This window comes from Ursus arctos, unplaced genomic scaffold (assembly GCF_023065955.2).
Source record: "Ursus arctos isolate Adak ecotype North America unplaced genomic scaffold, UrsArc2.0 scaffold_21, whole genome shotgun sequence".
Taxonomy (NCBI): domain Eukaryota; kingdom Metazoa; phylum Chordata; class Mammalia; order Carnivora; family Ursidae; genus Ursus; species Ursus arctos.
The window spans coordinates 86,784-114,609 of record NW_026622886.1 but is presented as its reverse complement, the minus strand read 5'-3'; the positions used below and the strand labels follow the sequence as shown (position 1 = coordinate 114,609).

Sequence of the window (27,826 nt, the reverse complement as noted above, 5' to 3'; positions counted from 1 at the left end):
AATAAGGAGTATCTCTGGGCAACCATCAAGTCTGTGCCTTGCTTCACGCTAAAGCAGAAGCATTAAGCGTGTGGCAGTCAGAGCAAAAGACCATTTCTCTTCTCTGAGGAGCTCCTGGGAGGCTGAGAGCTGAGGCAAGAGAGCAGTTCTAGAGGGAGATGCCTGGGCCCGAATCCCAGCTCCACCACCTATTATTTATGTGAAGCTGGGCACCAGCAAACCACCCGAGCCTCAGTTTCCCCACCTGTAAAACGAAGATCACAATCTCAGAAGGCAGTTGTGAGGCTCAAGAGCACCCATATAAGCCAGAGCAGGGTTCTGGCCCAGAGCAATAAATGCTAGCCATTATCACTGTGTTAACCGTACACACACCATGAGCATACGGCTTACGTGCACGCAGCCTGACGACTTACCACACACACCCACGCATGGGATAGAGGGCTGGGGGGCCAGAAAGTCCCTCTCTCCTACAGCCACCTCTGACACAGTTCTGGCGTGCCCACTCAGGAGGGATAGCCTCTTCCACATCCTCACAGTGCTTCATCTGGACCATTTAAAAGTCACTTCTGGGGACACCTGGGTAACTCAGTTGGTTAAGTGTCTGCTTTCAGCTCGGGTCACAATCCCAGGATTCTGGGATCGAGTCCCCTGTCAGGCTCCTTGCTCAGCGCGGAGCCTGCTTCTCCCTCTGCCTGCCGCTCCCCCTGCTTGTGCTCTCTCTCTGACAAATAAAAAGAATAAAATCTTAAAAAAAAAAAAGGTCACTTCTGTCTGTTTTGTCCATGCTGTATCCGCAAGGCCTTGAATGGGGCCTGGCACATAGCAGTGCTCCACAAATGTTTACTGAAAGAACGATTTCTGCTCACTATGGTGGTTATTTGCATACAAATTCTCTTTCCAAATATTTCATTGCAAGCTTATGAGCAAAGCATGTCTTATTACCTAGCATTAAACCTCTTCCTTTCTCTGACTTACTTGCGCATTCAAATCAACAGTCATTCAGCATGTCAGGCACCACCATGCCAAGACCCAGGGACGCAGGGGAGAATCATGTCCTTGCCCTCAGGTTGTTCAGAGCCCAGAGGAGGAAGCAAAACGTGAGACTACACACTGGATGGGCAGGCAGGAAGGCTGTAAGTCTGCCGGAAGGGGTCGGGGAAGGCTGCCTGGAGGAGGAGCTGGGAAAGAAATGGAGATCAAGTTGGAGGAAAGACAGCCAGGAAGGGAGGCAGCTCTTCGTGGACGGGCACCTAGAGGAGGAGCCCCGGGCAGCCGCCCACACATGCTTATGCCTTGTTACACTACAGAGAATGGTTTTACTTTGGAGGTGATACAGAAAACTGGAGCTTCCCACGCAGGGCAAGGAATCCTACAGGCTTGCTTTTCTGGATGGGCTGCCCTGGTTTCAGGGTAGAGAACAGACTGAACATGGCACAGGGGAGGCCAGCGCCCTAATCCCCGGTCGTGTCACAGCAGATACCAGTTTGCCTGAAAGAATGAATTTGTGGTTCCTTCAGAAACTTCAGGGGAATCAAGGCATGCCACCAGCCTGCCGGGAGCTCTACCCGAGCACAGGGGTACACCGGAGCTGACACACCCACAGACAGGCCATCCTGTGGGGAGCTCCATCCAGGTCTGCGTAAGTGGGGGGTGGCCAGAGGACAAATGGTCACTGCTGTGGAGCGGCAAGGCGATTTATTGCCATGCGCCTCGTGCTTCCACCGGCCCTTGCTGCCCTACAACTGCCCGACACGGCAAATGTTGGCTCTGGGGCCTCAAGATTATGTACCCGTCTTGGGACCCCAGGACTCAGCCCCGGCTCTGGACCATGGCGGGTGCCAAATCTGGCTCTGTGGAACCCACGCGCACAGGGCAGCGGCACCCTCTAAATATGTTAGCTACAAAATTGTTCTAGAGGGATGGGAAAAGTGCACACCATTCCCTGTAGTCAGCTCTCCAGACAAAACCACGCTCCACGTGCAGATGTTTTCATGCGATACTGTCTCCACAGTCGGAGAGGAAGCTGCAGGGAGAGCCTTCTCTGAAGGAGACGGTAAATACTGAGAGTCGCATGCCAACTCTTTAGGGCTAACATTCTTAGAACATTTTCAGCCAGATATTTATGTTCTCTTCATCTCCCCAATAGTCCTCTCCTCAAAGGCTCTTTGTGCCCACAGAGAGCGCAGTACAGGTCAGCCGCAGCCTGGCTTCTCCAGGGAGGTCTGAGTTCTAACCGCACATATGGCTGACAGCTGAGCAGAACCCCTGACTTGGGGATGAGGCAGATTCAGGACCCAGTTCCTGAAATTAGCAGTTTGCCCTCCCAGCCTGGCCACCAAGGAGCCCTCGGAGACTCAGGCAGCAGCAGGCCTGCTGGCGACAAACCCGCCCTTGTGTGCCCAGAGCCCACGGAAGGCAGAGGAGGTCAGGCTCTCACAGGAAGTACTGGTGACACGTGCAAAGCCCCACCACCTGCAGCCTCAGCTCTCTCTGTACAGCAGCCCCGGGGCCGATGGGAAGACCCAGAAGCAGGGCCTAGAAGCCGAGGACGCAGGAGGAGGGCCCTCAGGCTCCTGCAGTGAGCCAAAAGACTTGCCAGAAGTAACTAAATGGCCCTATCCCACACTGGGAAGCCTGCGAGGAGGACAGGCTAGGCTCCAACTTGCTGAAGAAACCACCCACTTGGGGAACAGCCTCTCCTCAGCCCCAACCTACCCAATCCCACATGACTTCTGGCCTCCAAAGAATTCAAGGTCTTCAGCCCTCTGCAAGGCCATGCTCATTCCGGCTTCCAGACTTTGCTCCAACTCAGTATGCCATCCCATCTCAAAGTCCAGCCCTATCTACCCCACACGGCTTCTCTGGTGATGCCAGGAAGCAGGTCCTTCTCCTCTGAACACCACGACACTCAGAGGCAGACTGTGGCTTGGCCCCACTGACCATCCCCCTCCATGGAGGCCATCGTCCTCTCTCCTCTGGGAGCTTTCAGTGCAGGAATCAGAGCCCACTCCTCTTTTCTAAATGGCTTACTGTTAAGTATTGGGTAATATAGAAAGTGTCCCCTCCAAATACCTACAACTACTTCCATTAGATATTAGTCCCTGTCGGTGATCTCTCCTCCCAGGACTTGCTCACTCATTCATCTAGCAAACACATGAGTGCTTAGTAAGTACCAATCCTGCTCATCTTCCAATGCATTCTCCTGCCCTGCCCCCAGCGGGAGCCCCTGTTTCCACTGTGCCCCCCCAGCAAATCTTACAGCACTCCCTACGATGATCTGTCTGATGTCAGTCTCCTCCCATGAGAGCTTACCTCCAAATGTCACAGCCAAAGGCTCCTGGAGGACAGGCCCATGTCCCTCCTGTGCAGGCACATAGCCAGCATACAGAAGATGATTCTGGAATGACCCACTCCAGCGAACACCTTCCAGTGGAAAGGAATAAAACTAAGCCCAAGGACTCTTCCGCCTCGAGACCACAAGGCTTTTGGTAGATCTGTACAGGTCTGTGGGTCACATCAGTGAGAAGACACCTCCCGTGGGAAGGAGGGACCCTGCTGGCAGCTTGGAGAGATGTGTGTCTGGCAGCATGCACCCAAGTGACTCACAGTCTAATGGGGTGGCTTTGCCCTCAGGAATCGCTCCTCCTTTCAACGAACAGCCATCAGGGAGGAGGAGGACGACAGCACTGCTGAATTCCACAAGCTGAAGAGTAATTTCAGAGAGCGCATCACAAGATGAGCGGGGCCTGACTAGAAAATAAACCATTGGCCTTTGCATTCCTCGGGCAAAAGGAGATGTTCTTGTCTATTGACGTTACTGCAGCTAAGAATTTAACAGGGAGCCTGAGAGCTTAAATCAGTAACAGGACTTGTTAGAGCTGCTTGATTTAATATATGCTGGCAACTTTTTTTTTTTTTTTTAAGAAGCAGCTGAAGACTTCTGTAATAGCACTATATTTAGCTACCGAATTTCTCCAGAGCGGGTTCTGTCCTCAACTGGGTAATTCAAATGATGCTGCCAAATGCACCCTGAAGCCACAGTGATGTGCTGTGTGTGCTGATGGCCCCCGGCTCCCACGTCGGAGGGACAGAGCTCCCAGCCCACACCTATCCTGATGCCCTCCACCACTTTACACGTGTGCATTCCTGAAACCCTCACAGCTATACCAGGATATAGGTACCATTTCTATCCCCGCTTTACAGATTGGGAAATTGAGGCAAAGAAAAATTAGGAACTTGCCCAAAGTGCCCCCCCTCGCCCCCAAGGCAGGGAGTCAAGCCCAAGCTGCCCGGCTCCAAAGGATGCATCTGAACCCGTCCGTTGCCTCTCCGGGCCTGTCGCTCACAAGGCCTGCTGTGTGTGCCGGCCTCTGCACCGCCATCCAGCTCAAGGCAGGTACCGATTAGTGCCAGATGCTAATGTCACCACAGCTACAAACAGAAAGTTTCCCCACAGCTCTAAAGGATTCTATCTAGTTTTGGTTCAGTGTTGAAACTGGCAAGGACCTGCTTTTCCAAAGGCCAGCCTCCCAGGATCTCCCAGGAAGGCTCTGCATGCCCCTGCTGGCTCCCCGAGTGCTTCTCCAATGCTGGCAAGGCCACAGCCTCCCTGGGGGCAAGCAAGCAAGACGTGTCTGCCCGTGAGCCTGAACCTGCACAGGGAGGCTGAGGGGCAGTCCTGAGTTTCAGAACTGTCCCAGAGGCACCTCCAAACTGTATCTTGTAACTGCCTGTTCTAACACAGCTCCACCTATTTCACCCCCAACCCCTGCCAACACCCCACCAATACCCTGGTGCTGTGAGAATGTCCTAACAATGCCAGGGAGCCGCTGCTGCAGTGGCTGGGACTCAACCGTGACTCTATTGCCACCTTGTCACTTTTGTTGCCTTTTGTGAAATGTTTCCCATGGCAGATGCACCTCTTTGGCTACTGAAATTTGAGCTCTGGCCTGGATACCCCCAGGAAGCCGCTACCAGCCGAGCGGGAAGGACTCGGGCTGTCACATTTCCCACTGGAGCCTCAAAGGACCTAGCACAGAGTACCTGCTCATGAAACACATACTTTTAATAAAATGACGTATTCAGCTAAGAGTCGATAATGACCTTCTGCCCAACTTTAAGGAAAGTGTTAAAAGAATTTGTTTTTAAGATTTTTATTTATTTGAGAGAGAGAAAGAAAGAGGGAGAGAGAGAATCTCTCCTGCGCTGAGCACAGAACCCGACATAGGGCTCCATCTCATGACCCCAAGATCATGACCTAAGACAAAATTAAGATGCGGACGCCTAACCAACTGAGCCACCCAGGCACCTTGAAAACTGTTAATAGAATTTTGAATTCCTTGTCCACCTTTTTTAAAACCGGGCACCTGTGATCACTGTCTCTATTAGACAATATCACGTGGTATTGGCTCTCAGATAAAATTATACACCTAATCAATCAAAGTCTACAAAACTAATTCATGCTAGTCCCCAGCAAACCCCTGGCATCCTCCCCATCTTGTGCACTGCTCGAGTGTCTGGGGTCAGGAAAGCACCCACCTGGGTGCGGACGTGTATATTCTCATTTCATCCTGCAGTTTCCCTCAAAGGCCAGTATCATCCCCCCTTTAGAGATGAAGACCTGAGGCTCAGATCAGTCAAGCAACTTGCCCAAAATCACACAGCTAGCGATGGAACAGCTGGGATCAGAACCCAGATCTTTCCAACTGCAAAGCTAGTGCTCCTTCCACTAAGCCCCCAGCTGCCTGGAAAGTTCCAGAGGTTTTGCCACAAGAACAAAAATGGACCTTCCTTTAAGCAGCAGGCAGGAAAAAGTGGGCTCAGGAAGAGTGACTTCCAGAAAAAACAACCTACCCCCCGAGTATCTAGTCAGGAAAGGAGGGCCTAGATTCACAGGAAGATGCTCTGAAAGGCTCAAGGGCAGTTGGTCAGCCCTCTGGCCACCTGCCCGCACTGTCCAGCATGATGTCACATCACTACTGTCCACTTTTCCACACACAAGTCAGAAGTAACACTGCCTCTCAGGCCAAGCCCAGTAATGAGTGTATGCAGCACCAAGTCACGTCATGGCTAAGCATGAGAAGGAAAATCTGAGAACAGACAGACTGATAAGACCCTGACAGGCACCTCTAGTCTCTTTATCACTCTTTCCTAGCCAGGTAAGTTCACCACCTGCACTGACAGCTTAGCCACGCCCGCCGCCATCTGGATCTGACCACAGAGACCTGGCCTGTTTGGGGTCTGCTCAACTCCTCCCCCAATTCCGGCCAAGAGAAGCCAGGTGTGTCAGGCGCCATCAGCCTGGTCTCTGCATCCATGAGGAAGCAAGCATGGGCATTACCTCCCAGAAGCTATCGCTGGACACTTCTACTCCAACGGAATCATCATAAGCGACAGACATCTCTTCAGGCAGTGAGGGAGCAGCAGCGAATGCTTAAAGCAGAGGTCAACTTCAGATGCTCAAAACCCGTAGACAAACCTATAAAAGAAAAGCACATTGTTGTGGTTTTTAAATTCCTAAGGTAATAAGCAAGCCATCCCCATCCTACAACTTCCACTCCCATCACTGCCTTAGTACAGAGCAGTCTCAGATGTTCCCTTGAGGTGAGAGAAAACTCAATAACAATATATATATCTATACACACACCTACACACACATATGTTACACGCGTGTGTATGTGTGTTTCACATTAACAAGTGAACCCTTCCGACATCTTACTGAAGAGCTCAAAGAGCTTTCTGGAGAACAGTTCATGTTCTTAGACCAACAGACTGATAACCTTACTAAACAATCTTCCTTGTCCCATGGAGAGGGAGACAGAGCACGTGTGAGGAGAACACACGAACACGGGCAGAATCCCCGCATCTCTGGGCTCGCCGGGCCCCAGCCTGTCCTACCCACCCGGCAGGACCAGGCCCTGCAGTAAGACACGAGGGGAAATGATCCACCCTGGACACCTGACTTCACCCCCAGATTCCCCCATGTTTCACTTGTGTTGGTCATTGTCTCCCCCCCCACCCATGACTGAGTCACCTTAGCCACTGAAGCCCCAAATTCAGACCGGTTTATTCAGATACTGTCTGTGTGAGGGTCAGCTAGACAGAGTAAAGACAAATAAGCAAAAGGGATCATTTCTGGGTCACAGTGTTCTAAATCCAGGCAAGGGTAAAGGGGTGATTAACCTCCTGGAGAGGGAGGAAGCTGAAGGACCCCCTGCGACATTCATGATTACAGATCATTGTGATGCAATGACCTGTCCACGGCCACATGAGACTCCCTGACTTCTTGGTGAAAAGTGGACTCCAACTTCCTTTCCATCACCCCGTGTTCAGATCACACAGCCAGAGATCTGGAACTTCCCTAACTACCATGGTCAGGAGTCCAAAGCCTCAGCTTTGCTAAGGGAGGGCCCAGGGAGGGCGGGGTGAGCAGAGTGACCCATACTGTTACACCTACAAGGTACAAGACTTTGTTCTAGGTACTTTTCCATATGTGATCACATTTAATTCTCACAATTCCCTATAAGGCAGTCTAGAAGCATAGTAAGGAAGAGGAACACAGGCTCCAATCCTAGACCTATTACTCACTAGCTGGGCAACAGTGGGCAAGTTACCCAACCTCAATGGCCTTATCTATAAAAGAGAGATGAGTATGAAATACACAACACAGAATTATAGTGAGGGTCAAATGAGGACAGACATGCGGGGGGGGGGGACATAGTAAATTACAATGTAATTGTCATTAGATAATAATTACTATCACTATCATTCCTTTTACCTGTCTAGTTGAGAAAACTGATGCTCGGGGAGGTTAAGTAACTTGCCCATGGTCACCCAAGTAATGAATGGCGGAGAAAACATTTGACAAGTTTGTTAAGGTAATGTTCTCTCCATCATACCAAGAGGTTTTCCAAAAACTATCTGAAGTTTAAATAAATCTGGTGTCTTATAACCTAAGATCTAGTTGCTATTAAAACAGTTTAATCTGATGGATGTGACAGCTTCTAAAGTTGAACACAGAACTATATGGCCAATAAATTCAAAGAACAGATGACGGTACTTCAAAGCCAAGTGCCCCAAATGCACGTACACTATAACCAGGCAATTGCCCGGGCGCCACGTGCACACTCTTCCTGCCAGCATGCTGTCTCGACCTCTGCTCCTTCATCACAGGGCAGCATGTCATTGTAACTCCAGGATATCACAAAGGCCGACAGGCTGCTCTGGCTGGGCCCTGGTGCCACGTTTCACAGCAACCCCTTCCCTAAGCAATCCTGTGCTCTTGGCCAGGGCCCTCCTGGGAGCACGCCAGCCCACATTTGCAGTGGCAAAAAGTCTTCTACCCAGAGCGGCTGTCTCTGCTCCAGGTTCCTCAGGAAATATCTGGGCTTTGGGCTCAGGCAAGTCTGAAAGTGACCGAAATGAGCCACTGGCTGGGCTGCCTAGCCAGCTGCGGGAACAGCTGCAGGGAGCAGGTGCAGGGAGGAACAGGTGCCTGCTCTGGGTGTAGAAGCAGCTCAATACCTGAAGAGTTCAGGCAGAGGGATTCATTTTTTGCCAGCGTTCAGACATGGTTTGGACACAAATAGATGGTCCATTCTGCATAAGGTTTATTAAGAGCCTACTAAATGCCAGGAGCCAAGAAGAGGTTGCCACTGGGCTCAGCACAAAAAGACACACTCAACTCCTAGGAGAAAGAACCTGAACCGCCAAGAAACAAAACCAAGTAACACTGGAGCTGCAAAGGACTTCAGAGGTGAGGCACGCTCTTGGCTGACCGGTGGGAACAAGGAAAGTCCAGTTTTCCTTGCCCGAGTCCCATGGTGGGACATACCCAACGTCCAGCGCCCTGTGCCCACCCTGGCACTGTGCTCAGCAACTGTGACAATCCCCAAGGTGACAGTTTCACCAGTGCCAGGCTGACCCTGGCCTCAAGGACAGAGCTTTCAACATTTCACCATGAAGTATGATGTTTGCTATACAGTATTTTAAAGTACCACTTTTTAAGTTAGAAAGTTTCTTTCTACTACAATTCTACCAAGAGCTTTTATCACAAAGGGATGTTTACGTAAGACTGGCTTAATTTTTCCTTAAATGTTTGGTAGAATTTGTCAGTGAAGTCACCTGGGCCTGGAGTTTTAAGCACTTTTAATCACAGATTCTGGTTAAAAGGGAAAAGACTATTCATGTATTTTCTGTTTCTCTGTGTGTTGACTTTGTAGAGTTGTGGTTTTCCAGGGAATCCAGGTGATTTTTTTCTTCAAATCTATTGGCATAAAATTGTTCATATTATCCTCCTATGATCATTTTAAACACTGAGCGACCCGTAGTCATGCCTTTTCATTCTCATCAGAGATTTATCAATGTATATTTTTATTTTTCAAAGAATCTATTTGTAGCTTGCTTTCTTTCAGCTGTCTGTTGCATATTTGTCTTCTTTTTCCTTTATTTCTTTCCTTCATTAATTTCCTTCCTTCTACCACCTTTGGCTTCAAGTTGTTCTTTCTGTAACTCTGGACACGAAAGCGTAGCTCATTACTTTTCTGCTTGTCTTCTTCTCTCATATGTGCATTTAAAGCTATAAATTTCCCTCCAGGCGCAATTTTAGCTATACTCCACATTCTCATTCATTTTTCGTAATAGTCCATGAGGTAGGTATTCTTATGCCCTTTTCACAGATGAGAAACTGAAGGTCCAGTAACTCGTTTAAGGTGATAAATGATGAGATCATGACTCAAGACCAGGTTCTGTAGTTCTAAAATGCAAGTTCTTCCTATTACAGTACATGACACATAATGAGCAGTTTGTGGGTATTATGAGTAAACTGCTATGAAAATACCGAGAAAGCAAGAATGAGAGTGCTTTCCTTCATAGGGTATGGGACAAGCTAGAAAGGGACTTACAGGCAGATGGGCTCTGCACAGGCACCCAGGAGAAGGGCTTCCTATCTGTAAGCAGGGAGGGTGGTCAAGATGGATCAAGGGAGACCAAAAGTAACAGAATCAGCTCGAAGACTTCAAGGCTCACACAAGAAATGTTCTCCCGACAAACAGTGAGATTTGTTCTTTTATGACCAGAATTTGCCTGGCCCCACGACTCAATGTGGCACAATAATCAGCCACTTTTTGTGGGCCCAAATGACCTCCCAAGTCACACCAGCCATACCCAGGCTCAGAGATGGAGGGGACTGGAAGAAAGGAGCCCAGAACGTATCACTGGCTCAGTGACAATGGTCATGTGTGAATTTAAAACTGGAAAGAGGGGACGACCTGCCATTGTCAGGTGCTCGTGGTGAGTCGGATTCATTCATTCAACAAAGATCGAAGTTTCAAGAACTCAGCTAGTGCTGGGAATACAAACAGCCCATGAATTAGGCCTCAGTTTCTTTTAAATGAAACTGAAAACAACTAAACTGGACTAGACTAGTGGAAAAATCTTCAGCAAATACCCAAATGTTACATTTGTCAAATGTAAGCAGAGGAAATATTCTTTGCCTTTCTAGTGCTGTAAATAAAGTGAAGTTGGGGGGCACCTGGGTGGCTCAGTCGGTCAAGAATCTGCCTTCGGCTCAGGTCATGATCCCAGGGTCCTAGGATGGAGTCCCACATTGGGCTTCCTGCTCAGCGGGGAGTCTGCTTCTCCCTCTAACCCTCCCCCCCTCATATTCTCTTTCTCTTGCTCTCTCTCAAATAAATAAAATCCTAAAAAAAATAGGGGTGCCTGGGTGGCTCAGTTGGTTAAGCATCTGTCTTCAGCTCAGGTCATGATCCCAGGGTCCTGGGATCGAGCCCCATGTGTGTGTGGGGTGTCCCTGCTCAGCGAGGGGCCTGCTTCTCCTTGTGCCTACTGCTCTCCCTGCTTGTGCTCTCTCTGACAAATAAATATCTTTTAAAAAAATAAAGTGAAAATAGTAATAAATGCTTGATGACAATCAAAATAAAATCTCATAATGTCTGCTTTACATATTCACACAAGAAAAAGTGTCAATACCCCCATGTTAAGGGGTCTCAGTGAACCAATCAGCTTGGGTATCCTTTTTTTTTTTTTTCCTTTAATGTATTTGCAACTTAGAAAAACAAAAACAACCCATGTTTCCATTGAGAACTCAAGACGAGAGTTTGTCAGAGAAAGGACAAACAGGAAGAAGGACCAACCATAGCTCCATCACTCACGGACAGCACAGTACATGCTGTTCCCCACAGCTTCTTTCCTGGATCCCTTCATTCCCTCCTTAAAGCGAGGGTGGGGGGTGAAGGGGACACATGTGACTAAGGTGCCTAGAGCTGCAGACAAATAACTCTAAGGTAAGAGGAGAGGGCACAGGGCACGGCCTGTGCTCTAGAGCAGATGAGCTTCCTGAACAAAGCCCCCTACTGTCCAGCCAAACGCTGGTGCTCTGTTCTAGCGTGTGGACGCGCACTTGAGTGTGCCCCCTCCTGAGTGGGAACCAGTTGTAGACCAGGCCATACCCCAGGGGCCAGGCTCAGTACCACGGGGAAACCAAGGCCACCAAGGAAGGAACTAGAAGAGCAGCCTAATGGTACCACACAGCTATTCAATAACTAAGGACCGAACGATACCCCCAAAGTAGCCTCTCTTGGCTGAAGGCGGCCATGTTTGTGTCAAATAAAGCAAGCCTGCTTCAGTCACACGTGCTTCTGCTGTTCTACCGGGGAGCCCAGGTAGGAATAAACCAGTAACACGCGGCTCCCCTGCACCAAGCACCTCTTAGCACCACCAGGTGGTCTATGTGACCTTTGGACAGATTTTTATCCCTCAAAAACGCTGCAGAAGTTGAACAGGAAGGCAACTGAGGTCCCAACAACTCAAATCACTGGTCAAGGGCCCACAGCTTGTAAATGCTAGGCCAGGACTCAAGCCAGACCATCTGAGTCCATGCTACCCAACCGCATCAGGACACTGCTCATCCGGCCCGAGTCTTTCCCAGCTCTGGAAACCCCGCCGGAATGGGAGGCCGCTCCCTCAGAAAGGGGGCTTGATTCTCAGGGCTGTCTCATTAATAGTGATGTCCAAAACATCCCCCAAAGGTCCTCAGACTGTCAGGGAATATTGCTCAGAATTTTTTTTCACACACAAATGGCTCTAACCATAAAAATGAATCTGGTTTTAGAACCCTCTGGGCTAAAGAAACCCGTAAGTCAGGGAAATTGAGGCTTCTGAGGACAAAAAGAGAACCCACAAACCTATTTCTTCAAAGGAGATCAGGTCAGGCAAATCTCCTAGTTCTGCTTCCTTCATTCTTTCAGGGTCTTGAGTCAGCCTGAACCACTGCTAAGCCTGGAGACATGCTGTGAAATAAGATGGTTTCTACTGCCAAATGGTACCGAATACTCCTGAAATAGGTCTATCGATGCCAAAAACATATAATGTATATTTGTTAATTAGCTGGGTACTTCTCCGTGGGACGGTGAAGCTCCTGGGAAGGCAGCATGGCCGTGAGTGGAAAACGCATGTCGGCTCCACCTCTGTCAACTCAGTCATCTGTCCCCTGAGAAGCCTGTCCTCCTCTGTCAGGCAGGGACACCACTGGCACCCTTATGTCCCGAGGTATGAGGCGGCTCAGGGGAGATAACGGATGTGGGAGAATTCTGGAAGAGTACAAAGCGACAAACAAATGAGCTCGCACTGCTTTGGTCTATGTCACACTGTCTAGCACCCCGTAGTTGATGGATTATTTCTTCCTGAAGACACTGAACTACAGGACTCGACTCTAACGCTGAACGGGTTCCACTAACTCTGAACAGAGGCTGCACACCCTCCCAGTCCCCGCCTGCCTCATGGGGTACACTGTGTGCCAAACACACCAGAACAGGCTTTTACGATCTAACCTGGCGACAGGAAAACGCCATCTGAATTTCAAACAACAGATTCAGAAATGAAACTTTAGGACAAGGTAGTGTATACGTTGAGTTATTCTTGATTCCTTCCCATCACGAAGGGAAAAACAAAGCCAAGAAAATAGGTTCACCATGGATTGCCTCTAGCTTTGTTTGTTTCCCCCAAATCACAACAAAGCAGCCAGTTCAAGCGCGGCACACACATCTCTCCTTCCTCCCCGCCAGGGTCCACCGGGCCGACAAGAAGGAAGCTGTAACAGCTCAGCGGCACAGCAGCAGGCTGGAGGACATGCCAGGAGCAAGCAGACAGGCCTGCTCCGGGAGAAGACCTAGAAAACCATCCCCATTGCCAGGGTGGGAGTGAGCCTCCTCGGGCTGAAAAATGCTAAGGGCAGGGGGAGGGGGCGGGAGGGGGGCTGCTGAGGGGTAATCACAGTAATTTTTAAAACTGCATTTGTGACAAGCAAGCCTAGACTGCCTTCAGGGGGCCTGCCTGTGGCCATGCCCAGCCTCTCACAGAAATACCGTCTAGGAGCCCAGAACAGCTTCCTACACTACACATCAGCCCTGTTCTTTGATAAGCATGAACTGCTAACCAAGGGTCTTCACAATCATGAAATAAATAATAATGAAATAAAAACCCAAACCATGAAAGGACCAAGATCTACAGGGCAACTTTAATCTGGGGCTAATCACTAGGGAAAACACAGATACTTCAGGGAACAAGAGAGAAATTCTAATAAACTCTTAAGACTTCAAGAAAGTTGAGGGTTATTGTACCCATAAAACAGCAGTAAGCTGCTATGAAAAAGGAGAAATCAGGAAATTAGTAAAGATTTTTTTCTTGATTTTCAGGAACCTTATTACCAAAATAATCATTTTGATGGATAGTCTGTATAACAGAATGACAAGATTAAGGATGAAGCCCGTGACCTGGCTGTAAGACCACACGCATTTCCTATCACAGAAAACAGGAGGGGAGAGAGATGTGAGCAAGAGGCCGGTTAAGGGACAGAAAGAGCCACCAGGTGGTCCTGCACGCTGGGAGGGGCCGAGGGGTCCTAGAGTGCCGCTGGCTTCCCGCTCAGGTCTAGCACACCCAGCACTGCACAGAGAAGGTGCTCAACAAAGACCCGAGGGCGTGCAGAAGGAAGAGGACTTGGCAGCCCTTCCCTGCTCTCTTTCCAAGGGTTCTGGGAGAAAGGCGGCTCTGCTGCAGCCACGCAGTGAACTGCTGGTCCTCAGTGCGACAGTGTGCAGTCCCTCAGGCCGGCGCCCCTCGGAGACCCTAATGTTACAGCTGCTTAAGAGCAGGGACAATGCGCCTCTGCCTGGGACCTTGTCTGTCCAGTGCAGGTGTATGAGCAGCAAGGGGGAGGCTTGAGAGCAAGGAAATCCTAACCGTACAAATCACCACCCCCTTTCTTCCCCACCCTCCTGAAATGCATATTCGTGGTCCTCCTTGCATGTCCTGGGCACACAGTAGGCCCTCAACAGATGTTTGCTGAGTGCGCATTCTAGGAGGCACCTAACAGGAATCTGGAAATCCTGGAATCCAGAAATGAGGCGGGGGGGGGGGGGGGAGACTTCCAGATCTCTGGATTCCAGTGACTTCTGCCACTGAGGTATATAAACACTGGTGAGTCACAGCTACCCCTAAAAGGGTATGCAGAGTCTCAAAGGTTAATAGAGGTTGCCAAGGTGCCCTTGGCCCTGCCCTAGCTGGGAACTGGCATAACCTTCTTTCCCTCTGGGCCTGATAACAGGTATCAAGTAAACAAAAAGTACACATTAGATAAGTACATCAAGCTCCCTCTTAATGCCCTTAATTCGTTCCAAAAAGAAAAAAGCAGAACAGGTCATTAGGCCAAAAGGCTATATTACTATAAAGCCAGAACATTCAGAACGAAGGCACCATGTTGCTGTCTCCCCTGAGAGTCGGCCAGCCTTGGGGGGAAAGTCCCCTGTAGTCCTCCATAACTGAGGGAGGAAGGTGTCCTCACTGCTGCCCCTTCCCCGCCAACACTTACCTGGCTGTGTGCTGCCCGGCAGGCCTCGCCATGAGGACATGCTGGACCTAAGAAGCCTGCTGGCTTCTTCATCATCTACAATGGGAAGAGACCAGAATTTCTTCTAAGCCACTGTCTGGCCCCGAGTGAGGGGAGGATCATTCCTTAAGTACAGGGCGAATTTGCCCACTCATTCTACAAACTGATGTTTGAGTACCTGCTACGTGTCAGGCGCCGTGGCGAGGTCCCTAGGATGGAGCAGTGAATTACAGACGCAGTCCCGGCCCGCCTGGAGCGGACACCCTAACACGGCAGGCTGACACATAGTGACTACAAACAGCCGCAGTGTGAGGGCAAGCGGGCATGTGAAGGACAGGGGAGAGGCTTTTCCAGAAGACGGAGGGCAAGGGCAAAGATTCCACGAGTGCTGGGCCCATCCCAGCACCCAGCAGGGTGGCAGTCCACATGATTGCCTGAGGCGGCCCTGAGGAAACGGGCGGGGTGCCCTGGCACACTGGTCAGCTGCGTGGTAACTCAGATCCCCCTCTCTGAGCTACTGGTTCAAAACTTTGAGCCTCAAGCACCTGTAAGATATGCTCTTGGAAACCAAGCCATGTATACGCACGGTCACTTCAGGTTTGTCCTTACGTGTTCTTACATGCCTCTCAATGTGTGGTGTATTTAACCAAAGAGAAATACCTAGCCTTTGACCCAACTTCTTCCTCTGAAACTTTATCCTACAGATGAATTCATCCGAGAGTCAAATGTAGGTATTCACTGCGGTATTATTTGTAATAGCAACAAAAAAGAAAGAATCCCTGAAAACTACTCACTGTCCATCAAGAATCAAAGATGCCAGTACACTTCTCCAGGGAACAGGGGCAGCCAGAGGAGACAGAAGGAAGGGAACTGTGTGTACAGACACAAAAGATGTTCCCACCTATCAAATGGGAACAGTGGGTATAGTGTGGTTCAGGAGACTGATCCCACTGGTATTAAAAAACAATTAGGTGTCCACCAAAGTGAACCCCTGCACACAGAGTCCCACTGAGGTCTCTGATTTGTTCTAAGGAGTGACTTGAGGTGGGAGGGGACTTTATAGCTCACCTCATAACCTTCTAAACTATTTGAAAATTGTGACTATCAGCATGTAATACTTTTACAATACAAAAACTAGTTAATAAAAATACCTTTCTTTGTTTCATTAATGGCCTGTGCTTGAATGGAGGGAGGGCCCCTCTGTACCATGTGACTACCCCCCCCCCGGCTTCGAGAGAGGATGTCCACGGGCACCCCCAAGTACTGACCAGCTCTCACACTCCCAGACACCTTCTCTGTTTTATTTTTCTCCCCCAAGCCCTTATTTCCTTCCAACGAGTTATATCATTTACTTGATCCTTTCGTTGTCTATTCTCTGTCTCCCCCTCTGGAATGTAGGTTTTGGGGAGGGCAGGGAATTTTGTCTGTTTTGTTCACTGCTATAATCCCAGCACCCAAGGTCTGACACATAACAGTCACTCAGTAAAAACTTGCGGGATGAATTCAGGATGAGAAAAGCTGAACTGGAAAGTCTCCATAGTTTTGATTTATACAGACTGAAGATCCACTGGTGGAAAGTAATCGGAGCATTCTTGTGAAGATGTTTTAACTCTAGTGATTAGAATTCTTTAATAAATGACACTGCATATGTAAACTAAACCAGAAATGGGTTTACAACCATAGTAGGAGGTGGGGGGGGGTGTGGCTCCGTTCCCAACTGACTTCACCAGCCACACAGGAAGCCCTTTTGCAGCTCAGCCCCCTGGGCCTGACCACCCGTGGGGCCCACAGGCTCCTAGGTCCTCTCTGCCTCCAGCCTTGGCTCGGGCTATTCCTGCATGTCCAGTCAGTCCCTTGTGAGGAGGACAGGGTTTCTTGCTTCTCTCTAGCTCTCTAATCACCTCCCATTTAGTGGGCGCTCAGGGAGCAAGGCCTGAGGTAATACACTGCTTTGCACCATTAACAAAGCAGGAACATTTTTTAAAATAGCTCAAATATCTGGCACAGCCTATTTTGTTTCCAGTGATTTCATCTGGAAAAGTGAACAGTCCTCAAAGGAAGAGATAGAGATCAGCAAATAAAGTGACTTATATCTCCGGAACACTGTGTAGCACATTGACTTCAACAACGGAAGGCTGCTTGTGCACTGCAGGATGCTTGATTTTAAAGGCTGTCCCCTCTGGGGGAAGAACACCAAAGCCCACGGCTTGGCAAGTCACAGGCCGGGGCAGGGAGGGGAGGGTCTTCCAGAAGCACCCACCAGGGTGAGCAGTGTGGGCTGAACACACTGAAAGATGCTTCCAGAGATTAAAACACAGTATCTGTGAGCAGACAGCTTGGGGTGGCCGTGGAAACCGTCCCTGAAACTAGCAGAGGGGTCCAAGCACTGCAGGGCGTCGAGCAACCCGCTGCAAACTAAGGAGAGTGCTGGTGAGAAGAAGGGGAATCTCAGGAACTCCACGGGGACACACAGCAAGGGACACACAGCTGCTGCGCTCAAAGCAAACAGGACCCAGCCTCCAGAGTATCCCAGTTGGGAAGAGAGACAGAGTGGGAGAAGGCACATCCTATTTTGTTTTAGTCAACGCCACGGAGCAGCCCTTTTCCTCCCACAGAGAAAGTCATGTTGGGAAGGTCCGAGGAAAACAGGGAAGCTCTCCCATAATACGAAACCTGGCGCCACTGTGGTTCAGCACAGCCCCCGCTGCGAGGGTCCTTCCCTAGCTGCGCCCTGACAGCCTGCGCTCCCCGCTCAGCCGGCCCCTCCCTTGGCTGGCAGAGGGCTGTCCGAATCACCCAGGGCTCCTTGTGGCCTGGCCTTGGCCCACCGACCCTTGCTCTCATTCCTCGGGCTTCTCCCCACTGCCATCTATGGTCTGTCTGCGCTGCCATCATGGCCGACGAGCCATCCTGTGGTCTGCTTTTCTCAGCTGCATAGCAAGCATTTCCCAAGCTGTCCGGGCTGTCTTCCTGTCGCTCCTGATGGCCGTGTAAAGTCACGTTGTGGTCCCACACGACTGTCCAGGCCCTCATGGCTCGACCTCAGGGGTTTGGGTCTTTCCTAGTCAAAGCCAAGACAGGGGCACGTCCCACTTCTGTCCTGCTGCTTCGTCGGGCTCATGCGCTCTCATAACAGCTGGAGAACCTCCCGGCTATAGTTTCAAAAGCAAGATCTCAATCTGGCCTCCTCCATCTACATTTCAGGGGCAGATCACACGCCCGTGAGAAAGGATGACTCCAAGACACACCTTGGCAGAAAAATGCTGTTGCCTGTGGGGGTCCCATCTGTTTTACATGGTATATCGGAATATTTTAGGAGGTATTCACGTGAATATTACACAGTACTCATAGTACTGCACATGAATAAGAAATGAATGGAAAAGGGACAACTGAAGAGCAAGCTCACTTGTAAAGGAGGCTTTGGCTGTGGTGGAGACAGGTGCGCAGCTAGCTCTTCCTGTCTCACTGCATAAATACAGAAATCAGATGGATTGGGGTTTTTGTTTGTTTCTTTTCAAGAAACCTCGAGTAAATAAACATTTACAAAATTTTACATAGGAAATGCCTTTAGTGTATAAAACAGTCACAGGGTTGAGGACTCACTCTGTTCAAACTGACACGGACACCGGTTACCCGCATATGGATAATCTAGCGGACCAGCGTCCTTTAAACTGATGCGACGGTGTGAATGTCTGAACACAATTCCCCTCAAGAGGCAGGAATGGAGGCAGTGGTGGCGGTGGTTAATCAATGTGGTTCAGGGAATCGCCAGGTACACCCAGCCAGGAATGACAATTTAAAACACACACACACACGCACACACACACATATTCACATGCCCCAAATAAGCCCAACAAAACTATACTGAGCATAACAATTTCTGATGATTTAGAAGCCATTTTCTACTCTTACTGAGGGCTCTCAGGGCCAATGTTTGGAAGACTCAGCCCAAATTTGCCATCAAACAGCTGGGACCTTGGGCAACTTCTCAGTATCCCACTACCCACACTCAAGAGGGATTCAACTCTTAAATTTTTCTGAGCTTCGAATGTTTCACAAGAGCCTCCTACTGGCAAGAGATTGTGGGAGAACTCAAGTGGATTAAAGCCAAGTCATTTTAAGAGTTTGTGCTTGCAGTGACCTTCATGGCTACAAAGTGCTTTCCTACTTTATCAGATCTGAGCCTCACAGCGACCCTATGAGGACATTCTCACCTGGACCCTGAAGTCCAGCTTGAACTCATTCTCAGGGGCTCACTGCAAAACATGCCTCACTTGACATAGAGCCCTTTCTTCCTGAGCATGTCCACATCACAGGAGTTACTGAACAGTGTTGGGGACACAAGGATGTCACCTGTACTGTGAGGTCTGCACATAGGAATGCTAAAGTTTAAAGGGAAAGTTACAGCAATTAACGTGTATTCTACAAAATGAGTAAAAAGAGGCATGACTGTCACATATGCTGTGACAGGCACTCTGACCCTCGTCCCGGGCTCCTCAATGAAGACCCCCTGCCACTGGCTGCTGGGAGGTCAGGCACAGTGACAACTCGGGGGGGGGGGTGCTGCGGTTAGGAGACTGGGGAGCATTAGGTGGGAGCAGTGTGCCTGCAAAGGGCTTAATCCTGCTTCAGAACTGCAGGCAGGAGAGCCCCCCTGCATCCCACAAGCGACTCCTCAAGGTGTTCTCACAAGGTCAGCCTGTCCACCTTCTAGAATGGAGCACACACTGGCCACGTGCCTGGGGACATCTTGCCAATCCTGTGATGAGCTCTCTAGAGGATGACCTACTCCCGACTGGGACAATGCAGGAGGGTTACCCACCTTCTAGGCTTTAGAGTCCCTCCCATCACCCCCAGGGCCCAGGAGAGCCCAGTCCTTTGGGGCCCTCACACCTCCCTCCACATCATTCCTTCTTCCTGGAACCACCTCCCAATTACTGGCAAGATACTAATTATTCTTCAAGGTAATGAGCAAATGTCACACCTCTTCCACGAAGCCTTCCTTTATTCCCAGTCAAAAGGAAGCTTTGCAGCCTGGCCTGCCCTGAGTAGCATGTTCCTCCCCCCCAGTACTCACTCCATCCAACCTTAGGTGGACGCAGCCATGCACGATCTGTCTCAATCAGGAGACAAAGGGTGCTTGAGGGCAAGGACCACGTGGTGTCTACTATACTCCAATCATAGCACAAAGTCAGTTGTACGGAATACAAAAGTCCTTGGGCCCTGAACCCTGCTCAGTACAACGAGATAGAAAGTGGGAGTCTGTGACTCTGGTCTGTTCACCAGCCCCTGGGATGCCGCCCCTGGGCATTAGGTATGAGAGAAATAACCATCTCTCTTCTGCCCCCAGTTTCACAATGAGAACACACAGCAGCACCAAGGCTCACCACCCAGACCCCTTTCTGGACCCAGCGCACTCTGTTGGCCTTCACGTCCTCCAGTCTCAGAGCCCAGCACAGATGAGACACCCACTCAATCCAGACCCAAAAAGCACACCGATGCCCACATTCATACTTGCTAAACAAAGGGACACATTATTAAAGAAATGAATTTTGGAAGTGACTGTCTTTCTTACTTTTAAACTCAATGAAATGTCTCAAAAATGCATTTGGAAGTCTGCAAGTAGGTCACCTGAAAAGAATAAACAGCATGCTGATAAAAAAACAAAAACACTTTGATGGTTTGGATTATTCAATCTCTCCGTTTAGTTCGAATCAATGGGAAAATTTAAACATTACAAAATGTAAGTTTCTGACAGTTCAAATTCAAAAGTAAGTGTATCCCTGAAATAAGTATACTTTATTTCTTACTGATATTCCTGTTCTTAGAGACAGATGCCACATGTATAATATAGTGGCTTCTAATGAGAGGTTAGTTTAGCTTCAAGACTTTAATGTGAACTAATACTCAAGTTCCTGGTATATTATATTCTTTGTAAGTTAAATGTATTTGCATGTACTTCTTTGATTAAAACCATGAAAATATTAAGCAAATGAAATTAATAAATTTAGAAACATCACTACCGAGGCTACAGCAGATGCAGCAAAGAACTTAACAGATGCATTTGGGCAAAACGGGGTGATGAGTGGTCATTTCAGTTCCTGAGGATAATGCAACACTTGAGCTGATTTAATAATCACCTGGACATAATATCAAGTCTGACAGGGACACAGTAGGTAGAAGGGAGAAGTGGAGGAGGACAAGTCAAGGGAAGCTGTCAAACTTGGGATGGGCAGGAGAAAAGGCCAGGACAACAGGGCCAAAAGCTGACCATTGTCCCAGCAGTCCTGTTCCTCACAAGGGTCTCACAGGGTCAGGGCCTCACAGCCCCACAGCCCCCAGATGCACCATGTGGGTGGAACTCTTCCTTGGACATTCCCTCATCTGACATGTACTAGGCCCTGATTCAGTGCCAGACACCATGCTAAGTGTGGTGGGGGGTTGACAGCGCCCTCAGAGTTGAGTGGGGCTCAGTTCTTATCCCCATCAGACAGCAGAATTCACAATAGCGGCCAACATTTATTGAGCGCTTCCTAGGTGCGAGGCACCACTCATTCTCAGAACAGCCCTGTGAGGCAGCTAGTACTATCATCCCCATTTTACAGATGAAGGCATGAGGTACACAAGTGTTTCAAGAACTTGACCAAAGCCACCTAGGTAGCAGGTGGCAAAGCTGGGACTCAAACCCGGGCCAGGTGCCCCAGAGCCTGCCTCTTAGCTGCCAGGCCACACTGTCTCCCTGGGTGAGACATGGTGGTGGAAAACTCCAAAAAGAGGCAGAGGTGAACAATGTGAGCATGACTCTGGGGGCACAACAGGGACAACACTCCAGCTGGGACTCCAATAAGGATACAATGTCAACAAGCATGCGTGCAGACAGACATTCACTCATTCAGCATTCACTGAGCACCTGTGCAGGAGTCCTGCTCTGGAAGCACGCCTGCTCAAACAGCTTAGGGTGGTGGGGGAGACAAACCCATACCCCCTGCCTGGCTTGCTCACAGGTGTACCCCAGAGCTGGGCATGGAGCCCAACATAAACAGGGCAGAGATATGTGAGAGGGGGAATGAACTAAGCATGACCCCAGCCCTGCTGCACACCAGCTAGATAACCATGGGTACATTACTTAAACTCTCTGAGCCTCGGTTTCTTCATCCAGAAAGGAAAACTGATACTGACGATTACTTCTTGGCCTTGTGGCCGGATGGAATACCTCAGTCACGAGTGGAAGTAGCTGCTCTCCCCCGGGGGCTGAGGAAGCCCAGAATCGCACAGTGGCTACCCAGGGGCCACGAGCGGAGTCCTGAGGAACCCATGGGAATGAGGCAGGTGCACAAGGGTAAGGGCAAGGTGCCCCAGACAGAAGAATCCTTAGAGAAGGGCAGGGGTGGGATGGGTGGGCAGGAAGGGAGCACATGCTAGTCGGTGTCAATGAGAGCACCCAGTCTTCAGAGGGCTAGACAGCATGGCCGGGTGCCCACCTTGAAACAGGAACAGTGAGGAAGGAAGGAGGAACTGGGGTCACATTTCTATACAAAAATCCCCATGTGGTTTAAACTTGATGAGTTTCTCATAACTTACAATCTTCCAGCTGCTAGCTGGGCTGAGAACAATGTTATGCACTATTAACAGGGACATTTTTAAATCGACAGGACTATGCAGAGATCATTTTGTTATTACTACTGTTAACCACCAGAGTGTTATTTACTTACATAATACCTCTCTTCAAAAAGAGCCCAGAAAACTTCACAGAATCCCAAATACAAGGAATGCAGGTGGTATTAATAACTCTAAAACTCCAAAGTTAAAATGCAAACAAAAGTTTAATGTTTTCTTAGGGAAGCCCAAAGTTAGGTAGATCAGAAAATCCACCCTTTCAATTTCTAGTCTCCCCAGGGCAACCTTTTAAAATACTTAAATCATGTCACTTCTCTGCTCAACACCCATCACACTTGGAGTTAAACCCTAACGCCTTGCCTTTGCCACAAGTCCCATCACGACCTGGCCCCTGCCTGCCCTCTTCCACTCTCCCTCACTGACTGGCCCTGTTCTGCTCTGGCCACAATGATATTCCCGCGGTTTCTCAAACGCACTGAGCTCATCTCTGCCTCAGGACTGTTGCACATGCGGTTCCCTCTCCCCAGAATGCTCTTCCCTAAGATAATTGCATGGCCAGCTCCCTGGCACCATATGGCCCTCTGCCCAGAGGTCCTCAGAGACTCCCTCACCATCCTCTCTCATTCAGCCCCACCTCCCACCACCACCACCCTACAAGATCTGTAAGATCTTGACAATAACATTCTGTTGTTGGGGCGCCTGGGTAGTGCAGTCGTTAAGCGTCTGCCTTTGGCTCAGGGCGTGATCCCGGCGTTCCGGGATCGAGTCCCACATGGGGCTCGTCCGCTGGGAGCCTGCTTCTTCCTCTCCCACTCCCCCTGCTGTGTTCCCTCTCTCGCTGGCTGTCTCTCTGTCACATAAATAAATAAAATCTTTAAAAAAAAAAAATAACATTCTGTTGTTAACAATTTCATTCACGAAACCACATACTGACATCTCTTGGATTATATGGAAAAGAAGAAAAAGACTCCTAAGATGATTAACCACAAAATGTTTCTTGAGCTGACAGCAGAACTTAATTTTTCAGTGATTCTTAAAAAGTAAATTCTTCTACATTACCAGTCTGTATAGTTAGAAGACCTTCCCCTGGAGCCTCCTGGGTAGCCTCCAGAGTACCCGGAACCACAGCTTTGTTTTTGTTGTTTGTAAAGGGGTCCTGTCTGAGTCAGAGGAAGCAACTGTGTTAGGAGCCAAAGGCCCAGTCAGTTACAATACACTGTAAATTGTCAAGTATTAGGACTTGCTCTATCATTGAGTCAACATTTGTATTTATAGGATTTCAAAACACTTGGCCAGACTATCCCCTATAATGAACCTCAAACACATACCCAGAACCTAGCTGGGTTTTTTTTTTTTTTTTTAAGATTTTATTTATTTATTTGAGAGAGTGAGGGAGCACAAGCAAGGGGAGTGGCAGGCGGAGGGAACAGCAGACTCCCTGATGAGCAGGGAGCCCCATGCAGGGCTCAATCCCAGGACCCTGGAATCATGGCCTGAGCCAAAGGCAGACGCTTAATGGACTGAGGCACCCAGGCGCCCCACCCGGAACCCAGTCTGATACCACATTTATGTGTCAGAGGAAAACTGGTTAGCCCTAAAACGTGAAAGATGGCAAAGACTTTAAGAGATTGGAAACAAACTATCTCTACGATTCTGTATTATTCTGGAACTTTCTTTTAAATTCTGAACAATCCTTTAAGAAATACACATTTCTCAAAGCGATGAAATGCAGGAAAGGATCTCCATGAATAATCCTAAATGCCAGAAAGAGAGGGCATTTGACTGTGAGGACCAGCACTGTTTCTCTTTTCACTACAGATTCTTAAAAACAAGAGCCCTTCCCAGGGTGGAAGCCTCAATAAGTCTAAAAATAAGTGAATAAATAGAGCGAGAGGACATACACTCACACTGAAGGAGAACCAAGAACCAAGAGTGTGTTGGATATCTGGGCCAAAAACATCCCATGCCAGCATGTCCCAAGCAAACATGGCAACGTGCCCAACCTGTATCCCCAACTGTGGGATCCAAAAGGGAAGTGGCTCCCCACAGATGACACTGGTCCTCTGCTTAGACCTCCAGTGGGAGCCTCCTAAGAGCCCCTGCCCACCCCCCACTTACTACACTATCCTCCTTCACAGAACCACACCCTCTCTCCTCCCAACGTCTCTGATGGGGGAAAAACAACTAACTTTTCCACTCTGAAGCAAAATGCTATTGCAGCTGGAGAAACATTCTTGGATATCATAAATAAGATATTCTGATTCTAAGGAATTGTAAATTTGATGCTGAAGTGTGTGAAAGGATGAACAAGCAGATTTGAGGAAATATTATGGAGCCATGGTAACAGAAACCACAGAAGAAACTCCAGTTGCACAAAACTGTTTAAAAATAAACCGGATACTAAAATACCAGCAAAAAGCTACAATGACTCACACTGTTCTCCTCAAATACTTATGAGAACAGCCAGTTCTTTGACAGTCTCCCAGTCTTTTTCCCTATTGGAGAAACGTGAGACAAAGAAAGTAAAAAGAAGCTTTGCAAATTTTCTCTAATTTTACCAGCAACTTGATATGAATAAGACCGTATATGTTTTAGAGTTTGATGAGAGCACAGAAATGTATATTCATGATGAGAGAATTGTCTTGAGCCTTATAAGGCTTTATTTAATAAAATAAATTCAAAAAGCATAACTGAGGCCCCAGAGTGCGCTATACTGAGTGCTCAAGTACTAGTACATGTGGTAAAGAACTACAGCACAACTTCTATCATTAATGTACAACCTTTCAAGGCATTTTGTATATGTGACCACCGTTCCCTTTCTTCACTTGTGTGCACGCCCCCACCTCCTTCTCTTGAGCCCCATCTCCACTGCATGTCCTCTAACTACACTTATACACCTTTTCATGTGGCAGCTGCATACGCAAGACCCTTTTGGGACCACGGATGGAATCGACCCACAGGTTCAGCCTCCTGCCAGGCCCTGAACAGCCGCAGGTGCAGCACACTGCTGCCTGAGACTGTCAATTCCTGCTGTCCATCCCTGTCAATTCCTACCTGTCCTGCAAGGCCCAGTTTGAGTGTTACCTCCTCTGAGGAGCGCCCCCAATCACAGCAATGACCCTCTGCCCACCACTGTCCCAGGAGAGCTCCTCTACGGTGCCATTATTTGGTTATATCCCTATTTCCCCAACCAGGCTGTTAGCTCCTGGGGTAGCCTGGTGCCTGTCACAGCAGCTTTAGCTGCTCAGAGACCGTCGTTGAAGGAAGAATGGAGCCAGGGAGTGAATTTCTAGGAAATCTCGGTCCTGTGGTATCTGTGTTACTCCTCATTAGCCCAGGACCTGTCTCCTAGCCTGTCACCCCTCTCCCCTGCCCTTGTCACTATAGCCCTTCTCTCTTTTCCATGTGAAAATAATTGTTCTCCTGTGCAAACTGCCGCTCTTCCAATGTGCCCAAAGACCTGATTTGGACATACTACACGCTCATCTACAATTTTTTCTGGAGTCAGAGCACCAGAAAAACTTGTTTGCAAAAAGCTTTGCTGCCAGTTGGTGACCAGTTTCAATGAAGTAACTGCACTTAGGCAATCTCAAAATTTATTTTGTTTGTTTAGGGCTAATTTTAAGATCTTTTGCAACATAAATTATTCATCAAGCCCCATAATCACTGAGATTTCAATGTAGTTTGTTACCAAAAGCCCAGGAGAACCACTCAAACACACACCAGCTTCTGAGCAGGGGAAAGTGTCGCCTACAGAGACAAAGGTCAACCTGAGAACACACTCACCGCAGGAAAACTGGAACACACTGAGCCAGGGCAAACACAGGTGACTGACCAGCGGCTGCATCACACAGAAGATCTGGAAAGTGTACTCTACATGCCCACCACCAGAGCTAAGGAGGAAATGCCCTGCACATCCCAGGAGGGGCTCCAGGGATGTCCCCAAGAGCACTGGCCAGGAAGGGGACTGACTCAGCCATCTGAGGCTTACTAGCTGTGTGCCCCAGCAAATCACATCATTGCTCTGTGCCTCTGATACACCACTCATAAAACTGGGATGATGATGAGCACCCTGCAGGCTTCTTAAGGAGGATTAGCTTAGAAAATGCAAGGATGTGCGTGTCTCCTATGTGGCAAAAAATAAATGTTGGTTCCCTTTCTTAGCTCTGGTGCAAATCTTATGAGATGGAGCAGAATGACCTTGAACTTAGTATTTTAGCCTTTGGACCTTCAGTTTCCTTGTTCACAAAGTAGGTGCTCTTCAAGTTTTATTGAGATTCGGACATGCTAAGGGAGCCTGGGAGTGCAGGCACAGGATGGACTGGGGCTGGCACCGGTTCAGAGTCTGCAGTGAAAATGTGTATTATGCATTTTGTGTCAAAACGAGAAATGAAGAGGACTTTTTTTTATTAAATAAAAGCAGTAATCAAAAGGGGGTTTTACTTTTCATTAAATTAACATATATCCCTTGCGAATACAATGGTAACTACCCACCTGTTGTTTGCTTTCCATTCTCTTGATATCTGCAGTCACACTATGTTCTGGGTGCTAGGGAATCCAGCAGGGTCTGGAGCAGAAGAAAAGCCCCATCCTCATGGAGTCACGTTCTAGTGCAAGTGACTGACGAAGAATAAATCAGAGTAGCTGCTACATGGAGAAACACAGCAAGGAAGAGGGATGAGGGTGAAGGCGGAAAGGAGGTTGAGCTTTTAAGCAGAGTGGCTAGAGAAGGTCTCATTGAACAGGTGACACCTGAGACAAAGCTGAAGGCCCCGAGGGCCTCCAGGGGAAAGGCACGTGGCAATAGGAAGCTCGAGTCTGAAGGCAGGAAGGCCTGCCTGGCGCAGCTGGGGACGGCGAGCCGCTGCAGTGCCGCCCAGTGAGAGGGACAGTGGCCGCCACCAGGGAGACAGCAGCAGAAGCGACGACGCAGGAGTTCTGAAAGAATCTTGAGCGTAAAACAAAATGACCTCACTCTTTCAACTTTGATCCCACCAGTGTCCATCCCTGCCCCCCTGCCCAGGTTCTCTGGCTCAGCGGTCCTACAAGCATGTGCCCGGCAACAACCGCACCCTGCATTTCCCAAGCTCAGCTCTCCCCACCGCCCCAGACTTGTCCAAGGCCCACTGTGGGTAAGAAGCAGGGACGTGGGCCTCAAGCCCTTTCCACTGACCCACACAGCCCCAAGAGGCAGGAAAGTCCAGTACCACCAAGGGTCCCACACTGTCTGGGGCCAGCTGGAGAGACATGAGCCAGAGCAGCTTCTCCGCCCTGCTGGAGTGGTCCTGGACCCCCACTTCCAGA

General features: G+C 49.1%; 1 protein-coding gene across 9 annotated transcripts in view; it reads right to left on the bottom strand.

Moving 5' to 3' along the window:
- The window catches only part of PACSIN2 (protein kinase C and casein kinase substrate in neurons 2), a 127,393-nt gene that overhangs the window by 31,941 nt on the left and 67,626 nt on the right, over positions 1-27,826 (bottom strand). For 5 of the 9 annotated variants that reach the window (XM_048217801.2, XM_026479477.4, XM_048217799.2 and 2 more), the window contains one exon: positions 6,341-6,478. The exons of 1 other annotated variant lie outside the window; for it this stretch is intronic. In XM_048217801.2, the coding sequence (XP_048073758.1) occupies positions 6,341-6,400 (60 nt within the window). In that variant the 5' untranslated portion in view covers positions 6,401-6,478. Of the gene's footprint in view, positions 1-6,340; positions 6,479-27,016; positions 27,170-27,826 lie in introns of all 9 variants that reach the window. 3 more of the 9 variants (XM_044392377.3, XM_057316161.1, XM_044392378.3) reach the window with 1 other exon arrangement.